General features: G+C 43.2%; 1 protein-coding gene across 1 annotated transcript; it reads right to left on the reverse strand.

The window, feature by feature from the left end:
• RNF19B (ring finger protein 19B) lies at positions 1-25820 on the reverse strand. The gene is made up of 9 exons (XM_014075856.2): positions 25040-25820; positions 12607-12812; positions 10612-10756; positions 10150-10312; positions 9609-9723; positions 4031-4171; positions 3294-3501; positions 2748-2879; positions 1-689 (listed from the first exon to the last, which is right to left on the reverse strand). Exons 1-9 carry the CDS (start codon positions 25747-25749, stop codon positions 251-253), a joined length of 2259 nt encoding a protein of 752 aa, XP_013931331.2. The 5' UTR covers positions 25750-25820; the 3' UTR covers positions 1-250.
• Positions 25821-27674: the final 1854 nt, after the last annotated feature.

The following is a 27674-nucleotide window of genomic DNA, read 5'->3' on the forward strand; positions in this document are numbered from 1 at the left end:
TCCAATGAGAATGGAACAGGAATATTTATTAAAGGCATTCTTTAGGTGTGTTTGGCAAACATACGATATACACGCACACATTTATGTACACTCTTACAGAACTCACTGAGCATCACCAAGCGCTTAAATCAATAAATAAGAAAAGAAAACTGAGATTTTATCCTCAGGTAAGAAAAGCCATGTACCCAGAGTCCGGATCAGGGCAGTCACCTGGGGAACCAGGAGCAAAAGCTTAGGGGGGGGAGGGGCTTCACCCTCGGGCCTCAAGGCACTCCAGTGTTCTCTCCTCTGGCCGGTGTCCGTCTGCTTGGGCACAGTGGCCAATGCGGGCACTTGGGCTCCCAGCCCCTCTGGCACTGGGGGGGTGGAGGCAGGCAGCAGTCTGGGGAAAGGGGGAATCACATTCATCCAGGGTGATGTCGGGCACATCATCAGATTGGCTGTCCGAGCTCTCCAGATCACTGCGGATGCTCTCAGGCTGTGCCAGAGTGATATCCCAGGTTTTGCTGGCCACACAGTCCTTCTGCTCACAGCTTTGGTGGTTGCATAATTGCTCCTCTTCCTCCTCCTCATTTTCTGCCATTTGGGTCGGGACATGGAGGGAATCCTCGGTGCTGCTTCCACTAACAAGCTGATAATGGCTGGGCTTGGTCTCTATGTCCACCTGGATTTCCATGTTATTGCACTCTCTGTGGGAAAAGTGCACCGTGTGAAGCTCCATGTTACCACAATGAACTTGTCTTATCCTGGGACACAAATGCTAATGTGATGAGAGGCAGGAAGTGGGCAAAAGTGAGTGTGCCCCTCCATAAAATGTGTTAGGGAGCAGTGCACATCAACTGCTTCCCTCTATCAAAGCCTCCCAGGGCATGGAAACCTAATTTAGCAGGAACACGCCTGGTGGATTCCCTTTCGCCCTGGCACTGTAGCTTTCAAAGAGAGGGCAGCTCTTTCTATCCTCTGTTTGGGGAGCAAACATGTCATCACCAACCTTTTATCTGCTACCCACAAACACCAGCTGAGGCCTCAAACCAAATCCCTCCCTTTTGTACCAGGCTGGAGTTATTGGCTGCTCTGCGTATTCCACACTTTGAAGGCTGGTCACCATACAATGGTGAGGGAGAAGCACCCCATGCAGAGTTCCCTTCTCCCCTATGCACAGCCCTTCCTACTACAGGAAGTCTTGCAGCTGAATGGCTCATTCAAGTTAAGCTATTTCTCATAAGGTTTTGCAGAAAGATTTTAGCTCTGCATTTAACACACATTTCACATAGACTAGTGTCTAAACTTATGGATCTTGGACTTTCCTATTCAATCTGCCTTTGGATTATGGATTTCCTGTCTGGCTGCTCTCAGAGGGTCAGATTAGGTAATTGTATCTCTTCAGTTCTTATTCTTAACACTGTTACAGGGTTGTGTGTTGAGTCCCTTACTCTATACTCTTTATGTGCACTTACACTAGTAATGCTGTTACTAAATTTGCAGATAGTACTCAGTGGTGGGACTCCTCTGGGGGGGGGTGAGTTTGCCTACTGAGATGCGGTTGACCAGTTGCTTTCATGGAACAATAACTTGGTCCTTAACACCAATAAGACCAAGGAGCTTCTAGTGGACTACAGAAGGAATAGATCAGACATCCAGCCCTTGCTTATCAATGGAGACCGAGTGGAGCAAGTGGCCAGTTTTAGGTTTCTGGGTGTTGTCATAAAAGGGGACCTGGCCTGAGGCGCTTACATTGCAGCCCTGGTCAAAAGGGCCCAGCAGAGATAATGCTACCTGAGATTTCTCAGGAAACAGCAACTGAGTGGAAAACTGCTGGTGACCTTCTACCGTTGCACCATAGAGAATATTTTAACTTACTGTGCACTTGTGTCTGGTTTGCCAATTGCACAGTAGCAGATAGGACAGCGCTCCAGAGGGTCAACATTATTGCCCAGAGGATCATTGGCTGCCATCTCCCCTCTTTGGGAGAGCTTTATAGCTCCAGCTGCCTTAAGAAAGTTCAAAACATTCTTAAAGATCCATCTCATCCTGGACACCCTTTTTTTGAACTTTTACCGTCTAGCACAGTGTTTTTCAACCACTGTGCCGTGGCACACTAGTGTGCCGTGACATAGTGTAAGGTGTGCCGTGGGAAAATTACTTTATATATAGTCAATATAGGCACAGAGTTAAAAATTTTTAACATTTTCTAATGGTGGTGTGCCTCGTGATTTTTTTCATGAAAAAAGTGTGCCTTTGCACAAAAAAGGTTGAAAAACACTGGTCTAGCAGACGGTACAGGATAATAAAAACAAGGACAAATAGGCTGAAAAACAGCTTCTGTCCCAGAGTAGTAACCATATTGAATTCTACTGTATAGTGCAATATTAATGCAATATCAGGGTTTTCAATTTCAATTGTATAGAATGTGAAGAATGTGTGTTTGTGTTTTTATTTTTATAATTATAATGTACCCTGAAAATGGTATTTAATTCCATTGTATGATGTGCAATGACATTAAACTAAACTAAACTAAAGGACAGGGTGATGAAATATATATCAGCATATGAACCATCACAGAGTTTTAGGAACTTTCTCCAATTTTAACTGACTTGCAGGATTTAGGAATCTTCAAAACACAGACCTTAGAATCAGCATTTGCTTTAGCCAAACATAGCAAAAACAAGTATGCCTTTTTGACAAAACCAAGTTATAGAAGAGCTCTCTCTAAAGAGGATAGACTTTACCTCCCCAGATTGGCTCACCTGTCCTGGGGATTGTAGGAACTGATGATGGAGCCTGCCATGGCTCGGGTGCTCGCATTGTCACTGATGGCTCCGAGGCTGACCGAATCCTTTGGAAAGATCTCTTTCTGCACATCGGCCTGCACTTCAAGCCTGACCAAGAGAAGGAAAGTGGCGTAAGGATGTCTCCTTAAACCCACCTAACGGAGGTAGAATGTGCTTCTGATCACATGAAAACCACGAGTGGAGACATCCACAAAACCTGAATGTCACATTATCCATTTGGATGAACTTTGTCTTTGTGTCTCTCATCCTAAGAAGCACTGTCCACTCCCCCTCTCCCCAGCAGTCTGCATTTCACTTGGGGAGCAGAGAAAAAATGGTCATAAACATTGGGCTCAGGACCAGCTCTCTCACCCCTGAACCAATTTAAGGGTAAACTGCAAAAGTTTACAACAGAATCAAAGTCATATTTGCCACCTATGTGAGGTCCCAGATTCCATGCTCCTGCAACACGTACATGCCCCCCCCACACACACACACTTCAGCAAGCATGAATATTTTTACCTGCTGTATTTTCCTTTCCCTCCTAAAAGGACTCCACCACTTAGAGTGCCTCCGGAGAGTGCAGCAAAGCTGGCTGTTTCACTGTAATTGCCCTGCATGACACTGAGCCCATCGGTGGGGCTTCCACTGGTGCTCAAAACACTCGTCAGCCCTTCAATGCTGCTCTCGCCAATGCTGGGGTTCTTGAGTGCCCTCCAAGCATCTGCCACTAAGCAAGAAGAAGGTGGTGAAGCAGCACAAAAACGAAGGCAGTGAGGCAGAAGCCCCCTTATTTTAAAAGAGGAACCGGCTGGAATTACACCCCAAGAAGTAAAATACTGGCTTTGTCCTTGAGGCTGGGGCCTGGGGTGGGGGTGGTGTTAAAAGCCTGTTTCCTGCCTCTGTGGATGATGGATTAGATTGGGCCCAGCTGCTGTGTGTTTTTATTTTGGTGTTGTTTTCTTTGTTTTATTGTAAAGCCACGTAGTGTCACATAAAAGTGAGATGGGTGGTTATATAAATCAAGTAAATAAAGAAGTACTGGAGAGCTGTAACTGGGCAATTTAGAAATATTTTTGTGGAAGAGTTAGAAAATGTAGAAGATGCTTTACCTGCATAGTAAGAACTCTCTACAAATGTATTGTGTAAGAATGACCTCACCCATCCAAAGCTGCTCATAGAACTCTCCAGTACTGCTCTCCTTGTTCCCAAGTGTCCCCCGCCTCCAAGATTATGACCAGAGTGGGCTACTTCTTTACCTGTAATTGGACCATCATCTTCATCAAACTCAATTTTAACCCCTTTTCCATTGGCTGTGCTGACACCACAACCTCCTCCTCGGCACAAAGAAATGGGGACTACTCCATACACATAGGCCAACATGATAGGGACACCAATACCTAGGGACAAAGGCTGCATATCAATAAACAGCAAGAATCCTACAGGAAAGAAAAGGCTTTTCAATCCAAAGTAGTGCATCTCAGCAGTTGTTACCAATTGTCCATAGAGGGTATTCAGGTAGACTGCAATCCAATCTGTAATGTTACAAGTGCCTTGCCCTGAAGGTGCAAGTACTACCTTATACACTATCTTGCTATCTTATATGAGAGAGCGGTTTTTGGCTGGTAAATGTGTGTCCGTCTCTGCTTTCCTGCACAGAATATCGCCAGGCTGTCTTAAAGGCCGAAGGTCCTTGAGTTTTTTGCCAGTAGAGATGCGACCATAACTGGACCATGAATACCAATGGTGGGAAAGTTCCAATGGGGTGGAATACCTGCACTGCATGGCTACTTGACAAACAGCAATAATGTCTCAGTCCCCTGTTCCTTTCATTTGTCTAAAGGTGGTACTCCAAATGGCTGATTAGTAGTGGTAGGCTTGGAACATGAGGCTTCTTGCATCCCCAAAGCCTTAGAACTGGGCCCCCCAACCTATAAGCCGAGCCTATTCTCAACTGGGGCGTGTGAGTGGCAGGCTGGCACGGGTACACGCACAGCCGCACTCTTGCAAGTGGTGGGTGAGCGCGCCTCCTTACACAAAATCTTCCCCCACCCTCTACCCCGGGCTGGGCTGCCAAACTGGAAATGTTGGGGAACGCTGCCTTGGAAGACCAAGTTAAACAAGAAAGCCTCCAATAAGACATTCCTCAGTATTTACGCCTGGAGACCGGATTGCCTTGGAAGTGAGAAGCATGATAGATGTTACTATCCTTTGGGGGGGGGGGGGGGGGCATTGGCTGTTTGCAGATAGGTGAAATCTCAATTGATAAAAAATTGAATTTCAGAAAACACATTCCATTATGTGATAATGACAGGAGAGTTTTTTTAAATAAAAAAAAAACAGTTAAGGAGAATGCAGTAAAGACTCTTAAAGTATAACCTTGTTTATGATAGGCTACTCTTGAACAACAGCAACAAAAAAAGGATGTTAAATGGGATCACAGATCTTGGCTGTCCAAAGCACATGAAAAGAATTATTTGGATCAAATTTCAGAGCCTAAAGACCAAGGCTTCGTGTGTCTAAGAACACCAAGGCCTAAGTGCAGTGTATCCTCACTTACTAAGAAGCGTGACTCCAACGAGAAAAAAAATCAGAGCCAACAAATAAATGCAGGACATATCATGTTTCAAACACTGGATCAAAACTGGGTCCCTTTTGCAGCATAAGGCCTCCGTATTTTCTCTATACTCAAAAAATCCCCTTATAAGGCTTATTTATGGAGCCTCCTGCATTTGGACAGCAAGCTAACCACTCAACCCACAAATGGCAACTATATGCTAGGCATGCAGTCGGGATAGTGCCAGGTGGCTTCATACTACCATTAGCCCAGATACACAAGAAGTGTGCATCAGTCCCATCAAGAATCATCCCTGTGCCAATACCATGTCTGCATAAATTATATTGATTCTTAACGAAATTTTTACTAGAAGAAATCTAGTTGCAATTTTAAGGTAGGCAGAATCTGTCACTTCTAAAACAAATACTGTGTTTTAATTCTGAAACTATTAATGCTATCGTTACCGTTTAGAAAAAATATTTCATTAAGTAACTTTTATCATATTATTTTTAAACAAACAAAACAACTAAAAAAAACAAAATAAAATATTAACAAAATTTACTTTAAAAGTCAGGTATGCCAACTAACCAGAACCCTTGGCTACTTCCTAAATGCCAAGGGGAATGGGTCTCCATTGGCTCCTGCAAGAAGAGAGCATGGGGGCAGCTAAACATTTCCCGAGAGATATTCCCTAATCTGGAATTAGTTGTGGGGAAGCCTTGAGCTCCCAGCCACAGAAACGGCACCAGCTGTTGATTAGTTTTCACAGATTGACAAACCTGCCTGGTGGGGGTGAAGTGTCACATGGCAAAAATAAAAAACTGCCTTCCAAGCAGCAATGACTCCGCTGCTTCCAACGGTATGAACTGTTTATCGCTGGTACCAACTTCAGACTTCTGATGGATGTCTGGTTCTGGCAACTAGACTTTCTCTTTTGACCATAGATGTGCCAAAAAAATAATAATTCACTTTTGTATTATGTTTTTAGATTGAATGACCTAGGTTCAAAAGCTGCCACTTCTTCTTCCTATAGTTTAATCAGCACATTAAATCAGTGAGGCTGGTTTAATTCTATCCACTTCCTTGTTCACGTAAGTTCAAATTGAAAGAGAAACTGAGCTTTAAAATATAACTTTAATCTACAGTGGGGCAAAAAAGTATTTAGTCAGCCAATTGTGCAAGTTCTCCCACTTAAAAAGATGAGAGAGCCTGTAATTGACATCATAGGTAGACCTCAACTATGAGAGACAAAATGAGAAAACAAATCCAGACAATCACATTGTCTGATTTGGAAAGATTTTTTTTGCAAATTATGGTGGAAAATAAGTATTTGGTCACCTACAAACAAGCAAGATTTCTGGCTCTCACAGACCTGTAACTTCTTCAAGAGGCTCCTCTGTCCCCCACTCATTACCTGTATTAATGGCACCTGTTTGAACTTGTTAGTAGTATAAAAAACACCTGTCCACAACCTCAAACAGTCACACTCCAAACTCCACTATGGTGAAGTCTAAAGAGCTGTTGAAGGACACCAGAAACAAAATTGTAGACCTGCACCAGGCTGGGAAGACTGAATCTGCAATAGGCAAGCAGCTTGGTGTGAAGAAATCAACTGTGGGAGCAATAATTAGAAAATGGAAGACATACAAGACCACTGATAATCTCCCTTGATCTGGGGCTCCACGCAAGATCTCACCCCATGGGGTCAAAATGATCACAAGAACGGTGAGCAAAAATCCCAGAACCACACGGGGGGACCTAGTGAATGACCTGCATAGAGCTGGGACCAACGTAACAAACGCTACCATCAGTAACACACTAAGCTGCCAGGGACTCAGATCCTGCAGTGCCAGATGTGTCCCCTTGCTTAAGCCACTACATGTCCGGGCCCATCTGAAGTTTGCTAGAGAGCATTTGGATGATCCAGAAGAGGATTGGGAGAATGTCATATGGTGAGATGAAAGCAAAGTAGAACTGTTTGGTAGAAACAAAACTCGTCGTGTTTGGAGGAGAAAGAATGCTGAATTGCATCCAAAGAACACCATACCTACTGTGAAGCACGGGGGTGGCAACATCATGCTTTGGGGCTGTTTCTCTGCAAAGGGACCAGGGCGACTGATCCATATACAGGAAAGAATGAATGGGGCCATGTATCGTGAGATTTTGAGTGCAAACCTTCTTCCATCAGCAAGGGCATTGAAGATGAAACTTGGCTGGGTCTTTCAGCATGACAATGATCCCAAATACACCACCTGGGCAACGAAGGAGTGGCTTCGTAAGAAGCATTTCAAGGTCCTGGAGTGGCCTAACCAGTCTCCAGATCTCAACCCCATAGAAAACCTTTGGAGGGAGTTGAAAGTCCGTGTTGCCCAGCAACAGCCACAAAACATCACTGCTCTAGAGGAGATCTGCATGGAGGAATGGGCCAACATACCAGCAACTGTGTGTGCCAACCTTGTGAAGACTTACAGACAATGTTTGACCTCTGTCATTGCCAACAAAGGATATATAACAAAGTATTGAGATGAACTTTTGATATTGACCAAATACTTATTTTCCACCATAATTTGCAAAAAAATTATTTCCAAATCAGACAATGTGATTGTCTGGATTTCTTTTCTCATTTTGTCCCTCATAGTTGAGGTCTACCTATGATGTCAATTACAGGCCTCTCTCATCTTTTTAAGTGGGAGAACTCGCACAACTGGTGGCTGACTAAATACTTTTTTGCCCCACTGTATATCTTATAACAATATAAAATAATTATAAATTGCCTCTTTCTAAACTACCTTGGTCATACAGAAAACAATTTATTAAATCAAGACAAAATAATGAATCTGCAATGAGTTTCGAGTGGAAGGCTGATTGAGGCAAAGAAGAAACATGGCAAAATTCCTTCTTGTCACATTTTTCAAGGTTGCTCTTCAGGTTTGCCCAGAGAAGGAGCAGCCAACCCCAGGCCATGAAGCGTACGCAGTCCCGGAACCCGCTTTTGTTGTTCGAGAAATTACACCGTCAGGCAAAACCACTGAACAACACACACAAACACACACTTGTGCTTCTTGGCAGTTCTGTCAAATAAGCTAGGCTTCTTTTTAGGCTTAATAGGCATTCCCCAGCCATTACATTACAACAACACCAAGGTCTGCCCATTCAGAGAGGTCACTGCTTTGCCCTAATAGGTTTCCCTGGCTGTGGAGAGGTTGCCTGCTCTGTTCTAAGAGTCGAGGTGGCGCAGTGGTTAGGGTGCAGTACTGCAGGCCACTTCAGCTGACTGTTATCTGCAGTTCAACGGGTCTCACCGGCTCAAGGTTGACTCAGCCTTCCATCCTTTCGAGGTGGGTGAAATGAGGACCCAGACTGTGGGGGCGATATGCTGACTCTGTAAACCGCTTAGAGAGGGCTGAAAGCCCTATGAAGCGGTATATAAGTCTAACTGCTATTGCTATTGTTCTAGACACTGAACCTGCTCAGGAACAGCACACCAGAGCAGTGACTCGCTTCTGACCTCTCGCCCCAAAGGGCAGGCATGAAAAGCAGCACTGGAAACCGGAAAAACTCTCAGCAGGCCCAAAGAAAGATATCAAGAAAGGGTGGAGCAGAATCAGGAGACGGTGCATTTGGGGGAAGAGGCCAAGGTGGTCCTGGTTGAATTCCTACTGAAATCTTACAAAAGAGAAGGTGAGTGTTCTCCAAGGCAAAGAGTAGGGTTTACCAAAATAACTGACAATAGAAGAACTCTTGAGCCTATCCATACTGGTTCCTTTCCTCAAGCGAATGCAGTAGCAATTGCACTCATCCTGTACAAAATAATGGTTGGAACCTAATCAAAAACTAACCTGGAATTAAGGAGAAACTTCCTAAGAGTGAGGACAATTAACAGCTTGCCTTCAACTTCTTGTGGGTGCTTCATCACTGGAGGTTTTTAAGAAGAGACTGGACACAGTGGACAGCCACTTGTCTGAAATGGTATAGGATCTCCTGCTTGAGCAGGGGGCTGGAGAAGGAGACCTCCAAGGTCCCTTCCAGCTCTATTCTAGTCTAAAACTATTTTGTAGCACTTTAAATGTATTCCCTACCAACCAGTGTAATCCCACTATAATTTCTGCCAGTTAAACTGTACAGAAACTATCTGAATTATCAAAAAATGGGGAAAGCTCAACAGGAATGTTCCTCTGACTCGGCTAATGAAATTGTCAGTGATGGCCCCATAAAAACAGTCAGATGCCCTGACTAGGAATATAGGCACAAACATACTTGAGAAGAGAAATTTATCTTACCAACACTGACTGCAGCAATGACAGGGGATGCGATCACAGACAAGGTTACCCCACCCGTGATAGCTAAATTCCTCTTATGTTTGGAAGTCTTCTTTCCCTCGTATCTGCTGTGAATCTGGTGCACCAAAAAAATCAATAATAAATAAGAATTAAACCTGGAAAAGTTTATCAGTACAGAGATACTGTTTATACACTCCTGAAGAACCGAAGACACATGCACTATATCTCTGGAAAAAGAAAAAAGGTTGAAGTACCCAGAAGGGATCAAAATGTCACTATAGCCACAGCAGCTCAGTGTAGCACACAATAGTATCACAAAAACTTGCAGCGATGTTCCCTTTTTAATCATTAATTAAATGTATATGGAACTAACAGACAGCTCATTCCTGCCCCAGACGTTGAGTTTACATATGGCACGTTTTTCATGAACATCAAGCCTTCTCTATGTCTTCAAGGCAAAAGCTGACCGCAATGTTCCTTTTCATTAGATACGCTCCGTAGGGCTTATAAAATGCCCCCTTGTACCTCTGCTCACACTTACCTTCCTCCCAACGTAAACAGGGATTCCAATGACCATGGCTGGGATAGCAATGCCAGCAATCAGAGAAATCCCTACAGGGGCACCGATCAACGTTCCCAGTTGCCATAAAATCTTCTTCTTACGGCTCCATGGCTTTTTGCCCCAGAAGGTACAACCAGAAGGACTGCAAGAAATTTCACAGAGAATTCAGGTATTCAGAGTCACACATAGGCTACAAGTGTTCTATCAAATCTATTTTCCCAAGGGCTGAAAGAGTGTTCAGAGGAGCCAAGTAGCTCCCCGTCCCAGCATTGTCGTCTCCCAAAGTTTTAATTTCTGAATGAAAGAATACAACCCTTGGGATCACTTTGCTGTACATAGAACAATGCCAATGGTGTGATTTCACAGCTGTGGGTTTTGGGGAAACAAAAAGGCATAAGCAAATATCAGCTAGCGAAACAAGAGACTCTCCAACCAAATTACCTGAGGTAATGCAAATCAGAGATTTCCTTCATACACAGCCAACAGAACTCACAGCCACATACAGCACAGGTCATGTGATTACAGCTGCCATCGTTCATTTTGATAATGTAGGCACTGCAGCGGGGACATGGCTTGATGTCATCGGCTGCAAAAGTGAAAAGAAAACTAGTCAGCTTCTTAACTCTGCACATTAAGGAGATTCCAGTAAGGAACCAAAACTTAATCAGCTGCCTCATTTTAAGAAAGAAGAAGAGGAATCCTTTTACTTTTTCTGGCCCACCCCTTTCTGAACAGGGAAGTGGGGCTTGCATCATTTGAAAGCCCAAAACCCTGAGCTTGACCGTACCAAGGATCAAGCCTTACTCATTCGAAGACTATCCCGTGTCTAACAAATTATTCCTTCAGGTGGTTCTGATATATTTGACAAGACTGCAAGAGAGAAGGGCCCAGCAGCCATCCACCTGGTGCTCATTAAGAAAGATCTGAGAAGACGACCTCTTGTAGAAACACGGTCATAAAAGTTGCCACACGGAAAACAGAGCATTTGGCTACAGGGGTATATTTAGCCTGGTATAAAACGGCTAATAGTTGCAGTGATTCACAATAACTGTGGGAAGGAAATGGGGCAAGATTCACTTAACAAATGTTTCACTTAGCAACAGAAGTTTTTGGCTCAATTATCATTGTAAGTCGAGGACTATCTGTAATAGACTGTTGTGGATTTCCCCTCCTTTGTAGCTGCATCCAATGCATCGAATATATTATGGAGAAGTACATACAATATATTATGGAGGAAATCTCCATCCACCCAGACAATTATATTGCTGCTATTTATTTATATTGAGGTCAGGATCGCATAGGTTGGAAACATGCGGAAGAGGCCTTCATCTTGCAGTGGATAGGCAAAGGCTAAAATGATGATGGATGATGAAATGGTCACCCATCTCACCAATATAATCCTAAGATATTAGTAGAAATTAAAATACAATATAAACGGAAGGTATATTAAAATATATATCTACCTCCAGCTAGCAAACACAAAGTGGCTCCCAAATATCACTTTCTAAAAGCATGCACTTGGTTATTCTCCTGGAACCCATGCCTATGAAAAGAGCCAGGCCTTCCAAGCTTCCCAAAGGGTGAGCAGAGTTGGGGCCAATCAAACCTTGGACAGTAGAGTTTTCCAGAGGGCAGACACAGCAGAAAAGGCCCAGTTCCGGAGTCCAACACCTAATAACAACACCTAATAGATGGATCAAGAGAAGCTCCTCCTGCCCAATTTAATGCAACAGTAATAACTTTAATAAACCAGTAATAACTAAAACATCTGGATTTTTAGAACACCCTTACAGCCCAGATTCATCCTAATGTGCTCCTCAAAAGCTCTGGTAAGAGGCATTCTAAGTAGACAGAGACACTTTAGCACAATAACGAACTGAGAAGTAAAAAGAAAGGGAGCTTCAACCCAGTATTTATTTAAATCAGTGGTGGGTTGCTAACTGGTTTACTGCTGGTTCGCTCATGCAACGCTTCTGCGCAGAAGTTTCTGTGCATGCGCAGAAGCATCTGGGTGGGTGGACGGAGCCTCCCGCCACCGCCACCACTACCAGTTTGGCCGAACCGGCAGCAACCCACCTCTGATTTAAATGTACCTAATAAATCTTCCATGGAATTCAAGATCGCATGTTTGGTGCCATTCATTAAGAAAAATTATATGTATTAATGAGCAACTTTTTTCACAAAAGGTTTTGTTTCCACTCTCATTATATCAGGGGAATCTCCTTCAGAAATCTGACTCGGCCCCTGCTCGTAACTGTCAACCAGGAGAACAAGTGTGGAAATAAAAGCTCAGGAACACGAAAGTTCTTGCCTGGAAGATTATACAGCACATATACATCCTGCCCATGAGTGTTGCTGGAGATGTCTGACTACATCAGGATCAACTCTCTGATCATCTTCCCAGGAGCAATGACCAAGGAGCTCTCAAATACATACCTGGACCAGACTCTTGTCCGTAACTGAGGCCTGAGGTGTGCTTTGTCCTTACCCGCAGAGTCTGTGCTCTCTGCTGGCGGGCCATGTCGCAGGTTTGGTTGGGGTGCCATATCTGCTTGCAATGATAGCAAAACTCAGTCTGGCAACCTTCTCTCTCACAAGTCAGTTTAGGGCAGCTGGCACATCCATAGGCAATAACAGCATAACTAAGAAGCAAGAAGAGTGCCGGTCAGTTAAGAAAGAGCAGAATCTTGAGAAGTCATACTGCAATATAGAACAAATATATACCATACAGTCCATTTCTCAATTCCACAGTAAGATAGTCTAGCCTAGTCCACCCATGTTTTATTTAAGCAAAACTGCCGTACCGCTCATTTCCTTAATGCCCTAATTATTTATTTGTTAATTTTTTATGCTGTCCCTTGCCCCTATTAAGGTGACTCTGGACAGCTTACAAATTATAAAATAAGTAGAAAAATAATTGAAATATCAAAACTACACAGATTAAGACAAGGTCTTCTTATCCTATCAACCATCTCCAGTGGTGAGCGCTCCCCTCGGGGGCCCAACACACCCAGCAAACCCCAGTTTTAATTACCCGCCCAGAAGACCAAAAGGTTGGCAGCAGTTCTCATCTCCGGTGGCAAAATGATACCCAGGGATGGGGCCAGAGCAGACAAGGCTTCTCTCCTTCAACCTGCCTGCTGGGATTCCTTAGCAGAGAAGCTCCATAGCAGGCTTCTTCCGCTGGTGCTGGTGGGGTGGGCTGGTCCCATTGGGGAATTTCACACCTCATTCATAATATTAGCCCTGATAGAATAGTAGCTCGGAGACCCTAATGACCTTGCACATGGAATTGTCTGCTGCTATCATTAGTTTTCCACACTTTTGTTGGTTTTCACTTGGATTTTGGAGATATTATTTAACTCAAAGGAAGGTGACCCAGAATTTAAGATATTCTCCCACAACAAAGAAAGTTCATTTCTGAATTCAACATAGAAACGGATGCATCTGTGGGAAATTAAGCATGAGAAAAATAAAACTTAAGTCTCTAGCAGGACAGCAATCCCCATACAAACACCTAAGAACGTGCAGTGAGCACAATGGATACAATTCTGCTAACCTTCCCAACTTAAAGGGGAAAAAAGCTTTTGTTCCTGAATCTTACTGCGTTTAAATTTAAAACATATTTTTGCCAGAAATATGCTAATCATTTGAAAGAGATTTTGGTTTGGGGCCTGTAGGAGGACAGGAGAAATCACTTCTTGGTGAAGCCCTGAGGAGCAGCAGTTGCCAGACAACAGCAAGACTAGGAGAAAGCCGGGGAAGGAAATACGGTAACGGGGAACATGCTTAAAAAGAGCTCTGCATGCCTAGAACTAAAGGAAGAGTGAAAATAAATGTTTCTTGGATGCTGTCAGGTGCTCTAAGGTACGTCTTTGAAAGGGGCCTCTATAGCTTGATTTTAATTTAGGAAAGGAAGGCTACTTCAGTTCTTAAGTCTCTAGGTGACATCACCGCTCACCTGTGGCTGATTTTGCCAGCTGGTTATTTCTAAGTTTCCCTGAGCATCTTTTCAACAAATTAAACAGTAATCCAATACAGAATTGATGAATACTTAAGTCCCAATTTTTTCTATCAGCTAGTTGAAACTCAAGAACTATGAAAAGAATGACTTTTTAAAATTATCCCTTGCAATTTCCTACACTGAGAAAAACCTCTCTGATAAAATCTTATTTGATATTTGTTACCTATCTAAGCTACCTTTCTGTAGTCTGTTCACTTACAGCAATGAACAAAATAAAAAGATCAGTTTGATTATATTTAAATACAAACTATATAATTATTTTAAATTGAAAAAGCCAACAGTATATTAAAATGTTCCCTGAGCAATAAAACATTAGAATAGCAACATGAAGCCATAGAATGACACAAGAAAAATACTACTAAGAAACGTGGGGATGTTTTTAAATGCCAAGGCCTGCTGGGGGGGGGGGGGAGGGGGCTCACAACCATATTCCCTGAGAAAGTAAGGAAAAGAAGAAAGGCCACTAGAGATGGCCTGGTCCTCAATGGTCAATCTGATTTAGAAGTTAAGACAATATGAAATTGAGAAAAGTGCCTTATCCTTAGGTCCAACACTAGCAACCTTGGCTTAAGGTTGGCAAGGGGAAACACAAGACCCATCTGTAATAAGAGGGCATTCCTCCACAATCTGATTAAAAAGATGGATGGGCAGACCTGGCACCCTGCTGAGATCTGGCTCAGCAAGAATGTTGATACAGGCCTCTCAGATCTATCCTGGGTTTCAATGCTAGAGTGAAGTAAATGGCATTGATCTATATAGATACTTTGCCCATGGCTAGGATTCATATTCTTGAGACAGCCAGGTATGATGTCCTGCTGTAGGAATAAGCGAGGGATTCTGTCCATGCTGTCTGCTGTCGTCCAGGGCAATTTCTCCTTGAGATTCTGAACCAGGTGGCCTTGTCTATTGATGCTCAGTGACTAACTACTGCATTTAAGATGTTGGGAGCTAAGGTCATCTCAACCGCAACATACTGAACTGCATACGTCAGAGCTTGGGTTTATTTGAGACCAGCTGTTTAGACATTTGAATGTGGAGGGCCTAACATCTAGCCAAAACACTTCCTGGTTTGAATGAAATTTCCCGCCCCTCTCCGGCCTTCACAGCAAATTCCTTTCTGAGTAGAGAAATGCCAGATGTCCCATCCAGCAACTTGCGATCGTTTCTAGGGTATTTTGCTGATAAAGTTGCTCATGTTTGGTAAGCTACTTTTGGCATAAGCTGGATGGAGCCTGTACTGAAGTGAAATGGACACTTGTACAGATAATCCTTGACTTAAAGCAGTTCATTTAGTGACCTTTTGAAGTTATAACGGCACTGAAAAAAATAACTTATGACCATTTTTCATACTTACTATTTCAGCATCCCCATAGTCATGTGATCAAAATTCAGACACTTAGCAACTGGTTCATATTTATGACAGTTGCTGTATCTCAAGATCATGTGATCCCCTTTTGCAATCTTCTGACAAGCGTAGTCAATGGGGAAGCCAGATTCACTTAATGATTGCAGTGATTCACTTAACAACAGTGACCAGAAAGGTCATAAAATAGGGCAAAAGTCACTTAACAACTGTCTCACTCAGTAGCAGAAATTACAAATGTGGTTGTAATTTGAGAACTATCTCTATGTTCCTGACATTTAAACCCATGTCTCTCCTTGTTCCTCCAGAGGCTGGGAGATGGCAGTATCTGGGAGATAATCTATGCAATAATGAATATTTGTCTGAATAATGAAAAAGCCTATGGTAGGAGTCCCCCTGTTCTTTAATGGCCTCTTGTGGATGGAGTGCCAAAGTTCTCTTCCCAGTAACTTTCAACCCTTGCAGAGGTCATCTATTGGCTCAATGGTAAGGTATCATGAGGGACTCCTAACAGCATATCACCATTATGTTCTATGCTATCCACGAGAAACTAAGCCATGTGTTCCTGGATTCACAGCAACTGTGGATGGGAAGATGGAGGCACTGTGTCAGCTGCGACTTCATTTAATAATCAGGAAAGAAACCACTCAACTCCATTTGTTTGAAATCAAGTGTACTTTTACTAATTATAAATGAACAGTAGCAAAGCTAAGCTGAATCTGGTTAATTAGGCGCGAAAGCAAAGAATATCATGTATAATTCAATCCCCTCCCCTTGGCACCCCAGTCCATAGTCCAATTATAATGCATCCAACTGTCAGGTGGGAGATAACTTCAAAAGACATCACCAGGATGGAATGCTGGACAGTTAACCTTGGCGGGAAACTCCCTTCCTCCACATGCGCAGTAAGATGGTCAGGTCAGCGTCTAGAATCTTCCTCCAGCACATCATGATTCCCCTCCCAAATACCACCACCCCCTTCCCGTTACAATGGCAGCCGAAGCAGCAGCAAAGCAGAGGCTGACACACTGGCTTTTCCAGCTTTGTCCAGTTAGTACACCAGGTGAAGACCTATCTGGACTAAGGGGACCTTGCAACAATAATTCACACTTTTATCACCAGATCTCTTCTGCCTGTTTCCAACCATTGTGGTCCTGAGCTTTCTTTTGCCAGTTGAGCCCTCAATAAATACTTGCTGATATTGTCAATCCATCTTGTTTTAAGTCTCTTTCATGGATGCTTTTGCTCAAGTGGGATCCATTCTTATGACTGCCTTGGTCCACCTGCCATCCGTTCTTCTTGCTAGGTGACCAGCCCATTTCCATTTCAATTATTTGACTCTCTATTATATTGTATACCGTATTTTCCTGTCTTTAAGACACCCCCATGGGTAGGATACCCCCATGTTTCATGTAGAATAAATAAGCACACTACAAGCCACCACTGTGCCGAAGCCATCTTATTAGAGTGAGTAATACAAGAACAGGAAATGCATCACAGGAACAATAGAGATGAAACCTAGAGTGGCAATGTGATGCAGGAAACAACTACAATATAGAGGAATGATAGAGCTGCATATAAGGTTGAAGCTCACCAGCAGAACTGGAGGACAGGATGGGCCATGCCTTCTCTCAGCCTTTCGTGTATAAGATGCCCCTCCATTTTCAAGTAAATGTTTTAAAGAAAAAAATAGTATCTTATACATGGAAAAATACAGTACTTTGGTTTGTTTTCTAATCCATGTGCATGTCTTTCTATCTTGTCTTGTGATGCTGAGCATGGATCTTTCCATGGCTCTTTGCACCACTCGTAGCTTTTGTACTGCAAGGTTTTAGTGTCCATGTTTCATTGGCATGTTAGAGCAGGTAGCACACACTGATCAAAAACCTTTCTCTTCAGGCATAGAGGAAGGCAGGTTGTTCTTGAAAATTATGCTTAGCTTGCTGAATGCCCGCCAACCACATTTAACACACAGTTTAATTTTCTTTATTGTATCACCTTCCACTGAGATCCATAGACCAAGGTATATGTAGTGGTCTACTATGACTACTTCTCCAGAGATAAACATTTTTCTTTCTTTGGGGAATTTATGAAACATAACCTGGCTCTTTTACAGGTTTATTTTTAAACCAAATGATTCTCCTGCTTTGTGCAGTTCTTGTGTCTTTGTAGCTCTTCTTGGTCTTGTGAGAAAAGAACATCGTCATCTGCAAATCTTAAGTGATCATCTGCAAATTGTTGTCATTGTATATTATATATAAAATATATAACATAGTTAATTTATATAAATAACAAACTTCCCTTTTAAAATATTTTTAATTGTAAATATTTAAATATTTTATTGTGAGGCTGCATTGCTAGCTGCCCCAGACTGCATGTGACCCATGGGCCAATGATTGGACACCCCTGGTCTAGAAGTTAGGGTACTAGGCTATAAAGTGGGAGACCATGAGTTCTAGTTCTGCCTTAGCCATGAAAGTCAGCTGGGTGACTTTGGGCCAATCACTCGCTCTCAATCCAACTCTCCCCAGAAGGTTGTTATTATACAGAAAATAGGAAGATGAAGGTTCACTACCTTGAGTTATTTTGTGAAATTAATAAAGATGGGATACAAGTAAATATGTTAACTGGAATTAGGCACCATAAGCATACTCTTATTATACCAGTCCTATAGGCTCCATGCTGGTTACCAATACATTTTATTCCATTTAAAGTAATACTGGTTTTAACCTATAATGTTTTATATGACTTGAATCAATAAGAGCGTCTTGAACAAAATTATTTGTAGTTTCCCATTACCAAGAAGTTGGGGAAATTGAGGCTATATTTTTTCAGTAATTGCTTCCATAATATGGAACAATAATGACCTTCTCTAAGACACAAGACTAGTTCTGATGTTATTGCCTATTTAGAAGTAAATTAAGTTGAGCCCTTCTACAGAGCTTTTAAAATTTAATTTATTGAGGGAATGCTATATAATTTTGCCTTTAATTCAACCAATCATATTACCGCATTCATGAAACATAGATACTGGTTTTCTAAAATATCAATTTAGCACATTTTATGCTAAAATGTTTATGTATTTTATGGCTTGACTTCATTGTTTACATTTCTATCAAAATATTTATAAGTTGGATGCATGTGTGCATGTATTGCGTTTCCAATTGAGGGATCTATAAAAGCTGATACATTGATAAATTGGTTAGTTTTAGAAGCTGCTATGAGACTACAGTACCGTGGAATTTATTCCCAATAAGTTGTACCATTAAATTATACAAACTAGTGAAACCAAATTTGGTTTTAACAAAATGAGGCAGAAAAAGTATCTCAGCCATTTCAAGAATCAAGTAATGTATCCTAATTAAACATTGCTACTTCTTCAATGTATCTTTCAATAGTGAACATGTGTTGCATTCTGATAGCGGTAGGCATCATGAATTCTACTTGAAATGTCAGGAAAACCTATTGACCCTTCTGAACTTTGGTGTTGGAGAAGACGCCTGAGAATAGCATGGACAACCAAGAGAACAAGCAGACCAGAGGTGGGATTCAGCAGGTCCTGACCAGTTCTGGAGAACCGATAGAGGAAATTTTTGGGTAGTTCCAGTAGGTGCCAGAAAGGTTGGGGACCGCTGTTCTGAAGGCATTAATCTTCAACTGACACCTTTTAAATGGGACTGCTTCTCACAGCAAAAAAGACAGCGAAGACCATCCTTTATCGGTTTAACATGCTCAGCTATCTAGCGAAAACATATTTTTCTCAGCCTCCCCACATCCCAGCTTAACAATTTCTCCATATCACACAATATCTGTTACATGTGACTGTTGTGACTCAGCAGCAGTCTTCTGTGAGTCTTTTCGGGATGCAAGTTTAACAATGCAGCTGGGGTTCGTTAGTGGGTCTTCGGGTGATAAAAGGACGGATGGTGCCACGCCCTGGTGGCAGGAGTCAACGTTCCTTCGTTCGTTCAACATTCATTGATCATCGGTCGTGGTTTATTTGAGAGCACTTGGAGAAGTGATTTGCTTTCTGTAACCCTGATTCAAGGAGGCACTTGGAGAAGTGCATTGCTTTGTAAGAGTTTTTGTTTTGTACTCTGTTATCTTCTTGAAAGAGACTTTATTTCTGTTTATTTTTGGGCTCGCAGCCAGTCTGAGCCGAGAACTGATAAAGAGAGTTCCTTTTAAGTTTGTTTGCCTGTCGTCTGTTAACGAGCGGAGAAGGGGGGACAGAACATGTGATTAACATTGAAAAGTAATCAGAAATCTAAACCAGAATGCAGCCACTTAGTGCTGGAGACATACTATGCAGATTTAATAAACTTCCACTGATTATTAATACACTTGTGATTCTAAATCAAGTTGCTGATTAAAATGCTTTGTGCCTTATTTGAAGAACTGCTAATACATTTATAACTGCATCCATGCGAGAAGATCAAGACCTCACAAGTGGCACCTTCTTCATTCTTCCGATTATTAACACTCATGTAATTCAGATCATACTATGGTTTCTCAGACAAAAAAACCCAAACATTTCAAGGGTTCATATGACTCATATCCTGTAGGAGTTCAAGCAACTGAAACCTGCCCATAGAATCATTAAAGCTAAGCATCACATATTGACCTGTCAAGATGCTTGCAGAAAGGCAGCAATGAAGGACGGCTTAGAATTTCTAATATGCAAAGAAGCTTAGCACTAGTAAAGCATGAGGGCAAAAAGCAAGTTATTAAATGGAATGCTTTCTTATCAAGGGACACTTCCAAATTATATCTGGATATTGCATCTTTCCTAGGGTATTGCACACCCTAGGAAAGCCATTAGGAGAGATCTAAAAAATTAGAAAACACATTTCAGAAAAACACTTGATCTTTACCATAAAATGCCTTTCTCCTACCCGAGTCAAAAGGGAAATCCTTGAAACTGCACTAGAAATACAGGGGGAAGTATTGGCAGTGTGTCTTCTACAAACCTTGTTTAAATTCAGGATTCTGATTTTTTAATGTATCTATCCCATTCCTCAATAAAATAACATTTAAAGAAAGCTATAATGTGTAAGCAATTGTTTGGAATCCAGATTGGCTTCTGTACTGCCTACAAACAGACATTTTGATTATCCAGCAGCACAAATACTCCAAACCTTATCACCAGAATCCCTGTTACAGAATTAATCCCCTTCTAGTCATCTCAGGCCATTAAGGTATGAAGAACAATGACTACCTCACAAGTCTTGCATTTCAGAATCAGAGTTCAGTGGACAGCGTGTACCATAGTGGCAGAGTATTATACAAATGACATACTTTCCAGCTTCTTCGGGAATAAAAAAGGAATTATTTAACTGCTCATACCTTGCCTGTGATCAGATGATCCATATTACCATAAGATTTCAACAGTTAAACACATACATGGCCCAAATTACATATTTCAGTTGTGCCTCTATCACATCAGTTTCAGATCCATACTGCAGACCTCAATATGTTTTCTTTTTCTTTTTTATGAACTGGGGGTTTTAGAACAGAATGCCCAATTGGGACACACAATACAGTAGTTCAGAACAGTCTTGTTTAAGAATAGCTAAATAATGAATAAGAAGAGAATACGAATAAGGTGAGGAGGCACGGATCATTCAGCTCTCAGTAGCACTGAAAGACAACCAGCTTGCTAGCTTAAAGCAATACAAGAGCAATTCTGTATGTTAACGGGGAACGCTTTTTCTGACCGATGTGTAACCAAAATAGCATCTGCTCAAATTAAAGAGAAATCGGAAGGCATAAAGGAATTTCAAACTTTGCAAAGAAATGCATATTCAGGAGACCCCACCCCACCCATATTTGCGTTCCATTCTCCCATCTAATTTCTATTCTCTCACCCCGCTAGCAGCTAGCATTCTAGATCGATAAAGGAATTCTGCATATTACCATCCTGGATCCCTGCATGTACTGGGAGTGGAGGTTGTTTTCTGAATTTGTGTTCCTTCACAAAGTCTTATATTTTTTTTCAAGCTTTCTGAATAATCTATGGCTCACCACATTCTGCTCTTCTCATTTAACTGCAATAATACAGATGTTATTCTGGTGCCCTGAACAGTGTCCATATTTCTGGCAAGGAAAGCCCAATAAATACTAGACAGTAATACAAGCTGACCACAAAGAAAAACCTTCCTTTAGATTTGTATGCAGATCTCACTGTGCAGCAGAAGACAGCATTGCCATGGAAACACACTCTTGCCATTAGGTCTGCAATTTACCTTCCCAGGCATAATAGCTAAGTCTGCCAATTTATGAAGATGCTTACAGCAAAGATGGAATGCAGAAGCCATCAGTTTGCCCCATAGTGTATTTCTGGGGATATGTTTACAATGTAATTCAGAGAGAAACTAGTTTCTGAAACTTGGGAACAAAGATTTTGTATAAAATATATAAGCAGAGAAGAAAACCAGATGCATTTTCTGGAACCCAGCTACAATACAAACAGACCTTAATACTTCAGACAGCAGAGATCATGACAATGTACTGTCACCTTCACACATAGGCTACTCTTCAAAGTGTACAAATATATGCACACACACCACCAGGCTAACCAGCATATCATGTTCATGGAACTGGCATATTAGGATTGCTGCCATACATTATTCCAAAACTTTGACTTAAAATATGAAAAGTACTATCTCCATGTATTTTGGACTGCAGAAGTATAGGTATGATTTGGGCCTGACATTCTCTTTCAACCCCAGCTATTTCCCAAGTTGGTGGCTGTGGGGAAAAGAGGAGATAGGGGACTTTTGTATATACGCTACCTTGATTTGACCAAAAATAAAGGCAAGATAAACATCTGAATGAAGGAACAGGTGCCATTTCTTCAGAGTACATCCCTGCAACTAGGAGAAATATTGTTTTACAGTAGTATAACATGAAATCTATTACCACTATTAAGTATGAATTTAATAAAATCCCTCAAATTTTCTATAAAGGAAACAGTGTTTGGGGATATTTCAACATCAATTTCAGGAACATCCGGGAAACAGTGATTATGAAATTCCACAGAATTTAACAAGGAAAAACTTCAATACTTTGGAATTATTTAGATATCAAAACTTTTCCAAAAGCAATGTAAATTTTGGCTATTAAACCATAATGCTCACAAAACATGAGTAAATTTGACAGAAACCTACAGAATCTAAGTTAATAATATATTTAGCAATGTAATTTATTATTTATTACAATAATAACTCCTCATCCTTTCTACTAAGTTGCATAGTTTAAAGGAAACACCTGAAGAAACCACAGCTCAAAGAACTTCCTCAATTCTGCATCAGAGAAACTCTAAGGAGGCTGATTTAAAAGAAAACAGGACTGAAAGCAAAAGTCTCCTTGTTGATTTAATTCTGACAATTTGCCAAAAGTAGGCCATTTCCCACTCTCCAACTCTGTGACTGACCAAATCACAATGATTCACACTCTGGTCTGCTAGCAGTTTTACAGCTTTTGTTCTATTATGACTCTATTTATTTAATTGCACTTTCTCACTTTTGACTGAGCATCATGTCCTCTTTCACTTCTAAATCAACAATTTTATACCTTTCTTCACTAGAATTCAAACAAAATCCTCATAAAACCCATTTTTACCAACAAACTAATTGATCAAGAGCTTGCTGAAAACTAATTCTATACAAGAAAGCACTAAGGGATGCATGAGGGATGGTTGATACCTAGAACCAGAGTCCACAGTCCTCCCTTTCAGATCCCTTTCTTCTACAGCAGTGGTTCCCAAACTTGGCAACTTTAAGACTTGTAGACTTCAACTCCCAGAATTCTGGGAGTTGAAATCCATAAGTCTTAAAGTTGCCAAGTTTGGGAACCACTGTTCTACAGTAATAGCTGCAAATCAATGGCTTCATATTCAGCCATTTTGAAGACGGGCACACCAAATCCATAGATAAATTAAAATTAACTAAGCATAATGTTAAAAGCAGGAGGATGTGGTGGCTCAGTGGCTAAGACATTGAGCTTGTTGATCAGAAAGGTCAGCAGTTTGGCAGTTCGAATCCCTAGCATCACGTAACGGAGTGAGCTCCCATTACTTGACCCAGCTTCTGCCAACCTAGTAGTCCGTAAAAAATGCAAGTAGAAAAATAGCGACCACCTTTGGCGGGAAGGTAAATTCCATGCACCCTCGATGTATAGTCATGTCGGCCACATGACCATGGAGATGTCTTTGAACAGTGCTGGCTCTTCGGCTTTGAAACTGAGATGAGCACTGCCCCCTAGAGTGGGGAACTACTAGCACATATGTGTGAGGGGAACCTTTACCTTTTTAATGTTAAAAGCAAAGCAGGGAAAAAACATCAAACTCACCCCAAACAGGACATGCTGACAATCATTTGGCATCTTTACCCTATCTGTCCACTGAAATTCTCACTTATCTCCTTCTCCCCCCAAAAGGCTTCCAATTCTTATCCATCACACATAGCATCCATACCCCCTTGAAGACCTAGTTCATCAATTCCTCTAAGATAGGCTTTGCTCTCCAAGATTAAATGATAAAAATATCGGGATAATGATCAGACAGTATCCCTTGGCACCAGCTACCACCAGTTCCCCAACCTTTCTTCTTAAAACATTATTCCACACCGCCTGGTGTGTTAATGGGATCTCTATGTACACGGTCTCAGTACTTACCATGTAGTCCGCTCAACAACTTAAATCATAGGCACTGGAAGGAAGGAAGCTGCCATAATGAGATCTCTTAGGGATTTATCTTACTTAGCGGGAACGATCATGCAGCTAACCTAGGTTGATCTCAGCAACTCTGAAGAGTCACTTGATATATTTACCTTTCCTCCAATTAAACACCAGCAAAAAGGGCAAACCAGGTTTATATATAAAGCACTACGTTTCTTATATCTAATGATGAAACTTTCAAGTAAACAGAACCCTTTCAAAATTGTAACTATTTTAAGTAGGTAGGCTGCATTAAAGAGCCCACAATAGAGCATCTCTTCTCTTAGTGACTGATACTGGGGAAAGCCACTGAGAAGACATACACTGACACGTCAATGTTGGATGCAATGACTACACACTTCAATGATAATTCTGTCAGGCAAAAGAAGCAGCAGCAATATCAACACCCACCCACTCCCAGCGCTTTAAAGGGCTAGAAGGAAAGAGCTGGGATTTAAGGAGCTACTAGAGTGTTTCTGTCCGCCTACACAGAAACAATAACGGCGCTTAATCGTGTATCCCTTAAAGAGTAGCTACCACTTTTTTGCACAAAGAGAAAACAAACGCAGCCACACTAATAAAACTTCTTAGAAACCCCCAGTTTTCAGTTCAATTACTAGGCTTGGAAATCAGGCGACGCCCCAGAGCAGAAGATGAAGCGGACCCAGACCGGGCAGCTCATCAGTTACGGGCTGCTGCAGGCGGCCCACCGGTTAGCCCACCGCCGCCCGCTCCCAGCCTTCCCGCCCCGGCGGTAGCCTCACCCGCAGTCCGGGGCCGGACACCAGCGGCAGTCCGGGTCGGCGGCCAGGCAGCGGCGGAGCATGAACTCCTCGTACTTGGCCACCAGCTGGGGCGAGTCGCGCAACAGCAGGCGGATGTCCGCCGGGTTGAGCCGCTCACTGCACTCGGGGCAGCTGATGTTGACGCGCGACTCGGTGATCTCGATGCGCAGGTACTGCCGGAGGCACGAGCGGCACGAGCGATGCGGGCAGGAGAGCAGGCGGGGCGCGTTTCCCGCCGGCTGCCGCACCAGGCACAGCGGGCACTCCAGCTCCGATGGCGGCGCCCCCCCGTCCTCCTCGGGCCCCGTCGCCCCGGGCTGGTCCTCGCTCTCCACCGGGCAGGAGAGGGCGGCGGCGGCGGGGCCGGTGGGCGAGGCGGGCGGCGGCGCGGGCGGCGGGAGGCCTTCCTCGGACGCCGACGCTGCCTCGCGCTCCTCCAGCCCCGTCTCGGGCGACGGCTCCGGCTTGGCTTTGGCGCGGTGGCGGCGACGGACCCCTGCGCCAGAGGACGAGGCGGCGGAGGCGGCGGCCGAGAACACGCTCTGGAAGCTCAAGAGGCGGCGGCGGCGGCGGCCCCGGCCTCCTCCGGGCCCCGAGCCTCCGCCGCCGCCCTTCGGGCACTTAGCCGGCGGCGCGGCGGCATGAAGGGAGGCCGGGCGCGGAGACCCCGAGTCCTTCTCCGAGCCCATCGCGGCAACGGCGACGCCGCCTCTGACGGAAAGGCGAGCCGGGGCAGAGCGGGCTCGGCGCCTGCGCGGAGCAGCCCTCGCCGGAGATGCCCAACGGCCGCTGCGCGTGCGCAAACAGCGCGGCACCGCCCTCCTCCTCCACCCAGCAGGCCGCCCTTCTGGCAAGGCGCTCGCCCTGGCGGAGGGCTCGGGGAGATTGACCCGTGGTGCAGTTTACGCATGCGTGTGACGTTGGCTGAAGCGTTTAGTGCCTGTCCGGGTCTCTGGGCTGCTTGGGCAGCCGGGAAAGGAAAGGGGGCGTGGCTGAGTGGGAGGAGGGCGTGTCCAGCGATGGATGGTTGGTTTTGGTGTGCGGCGCTGCGGGTACCTTTGAGATGAAGGGAAGAGAGTAGGGAACCCTTGGTCTGGAACGGTCGCGGATCTCCTGCTTGTGCGGGGGGTGGGGGGGTGTTGGACTGGAAGACCTCCGAGATCCCTTCCAGCTCTCCGATTCTGCTGCTGCTACTCCTTTACTCCGAACTGCCCTTTGAACTGAGCGGCTTTGCTTTTTGTGCATGGGGATGGCACTCGGCTCTAGCCCTAAAGCAGGGGTGTCCAAACTTGGAACTTTTAAGACTTGTGGACTTTAACTCCCAGAATTCCCCAGCCAGCCATAATTGCTAGGGAATTCTGGGAATTGAAGTCCACAAGTCTTAAAAGTTCCCAAGTTTGGACACCCCTGCCTTAAAGGCAGCCTTGTTATTGCTGGGGAAGGAGGCACGAAAGGCATGGGTCGCTTAGGCTGAAAGTTCTTAGGTGAGAAATTAAAAAACATTAAAATAGATGTTACATCCTGATAATTCCTCAGCAATATTTACCTCTCTTCACCTACAACGCTTTCCTTTAAAAAAAAATGCCTTGGGACGTGCTCAACTTTCCCTGGAATTCCCCTTTTAGTTCTCCCCAGATAAAGTTCACACACAGACACACACACACACAGACCCTAATATGCACAGTTCTGCCTCCCTTTGCACTGTACTCACCGTACATTGTGAACAACAATTTATCTTTTAGTGTAGGATGTTGTGCAAACTCAACTTGTGATTTCTTTAGAATTCAGTGTGTGTCTTCTAATCATCAGACCCAAATGGTTAAATTAGCCCTGGGCTTGCAGTGCAAACACTGCCTTTATCTAAATATGGCAGCCTAGTCAAATATCTGAAAGAACAAGATAGTGAAGTTTACATACACACATCATCACACCCCTACCATTGGAGGAGAGAGAGATATATAGAGATGTGTGGTTTCCACCTTTCAGACAGAAGTCTCTGGAAAAGCTAGCTCAGTCCCCCTGGCAGCCCTTGTTGACTCTTCTTTTTTTACAGTTTTATTTATAGTTTTGTCTGGATGGTCATGTTTGCTTTTTAAATATTGCAAGCTACACAGCATTTTTTTAGAGCTGGGTGGCTTTACATTCCAGTACTGTGTATTATCCACCTATCAAGTTTTTCCCTAGTAACACTAATGAGCAGATGTTTGATGGTGTTAAAGGTCTTATCATGGGATGTTCCAAGCTGTTTCAGTAAAGCTGCCTTTTGCAACTGACGGATGGGAATTTTGTCAATGCTGAAGGTGTCCAAGCACTGCTCCAGATGTTTCATCATTCCACCTTACTGTTGCTATCTTTGCTTTCTTATAGTTCATTGCACAGTCAGCCAGATGTTTAATCTGGATTATTAGTAATTGTTTCCTCAACCACATAATTGCAGAAACAACATCCAGGGCCCTGGTGGAATTGTGTGCAGTTGTTCTGCTGCTTGAGCCATCTCCTAACTGACTGCAACCAGAGTCGGTGAGAGAGGGTGATTCAGGCAGAATGTCAGTGTGCCCCTAGAAACCACCACCTGCATTTTTTTACTCAGCTCTCTGGTGGAGACTACCCTCTG

The sequence above is a fragment of the Thamnophis sirtalis genome, unplaced genomic scaffold (assembly GCF_051295495.1).
Source record: "Thamnophis sirtalis isolate CommonGarterSnake01/CBP01778 unplaced genomic scaffold, rThaSir2_p1.2 scaffold_13, whole genome shotgun sequence".
NCBI classification, from domain to species: domain Eukaryota; kingdom Metazoa; phylum Chordata; class Lepidosauria; order Squamata; family Natricidae; genus Thamnophis; species Thamnophis sirtalis.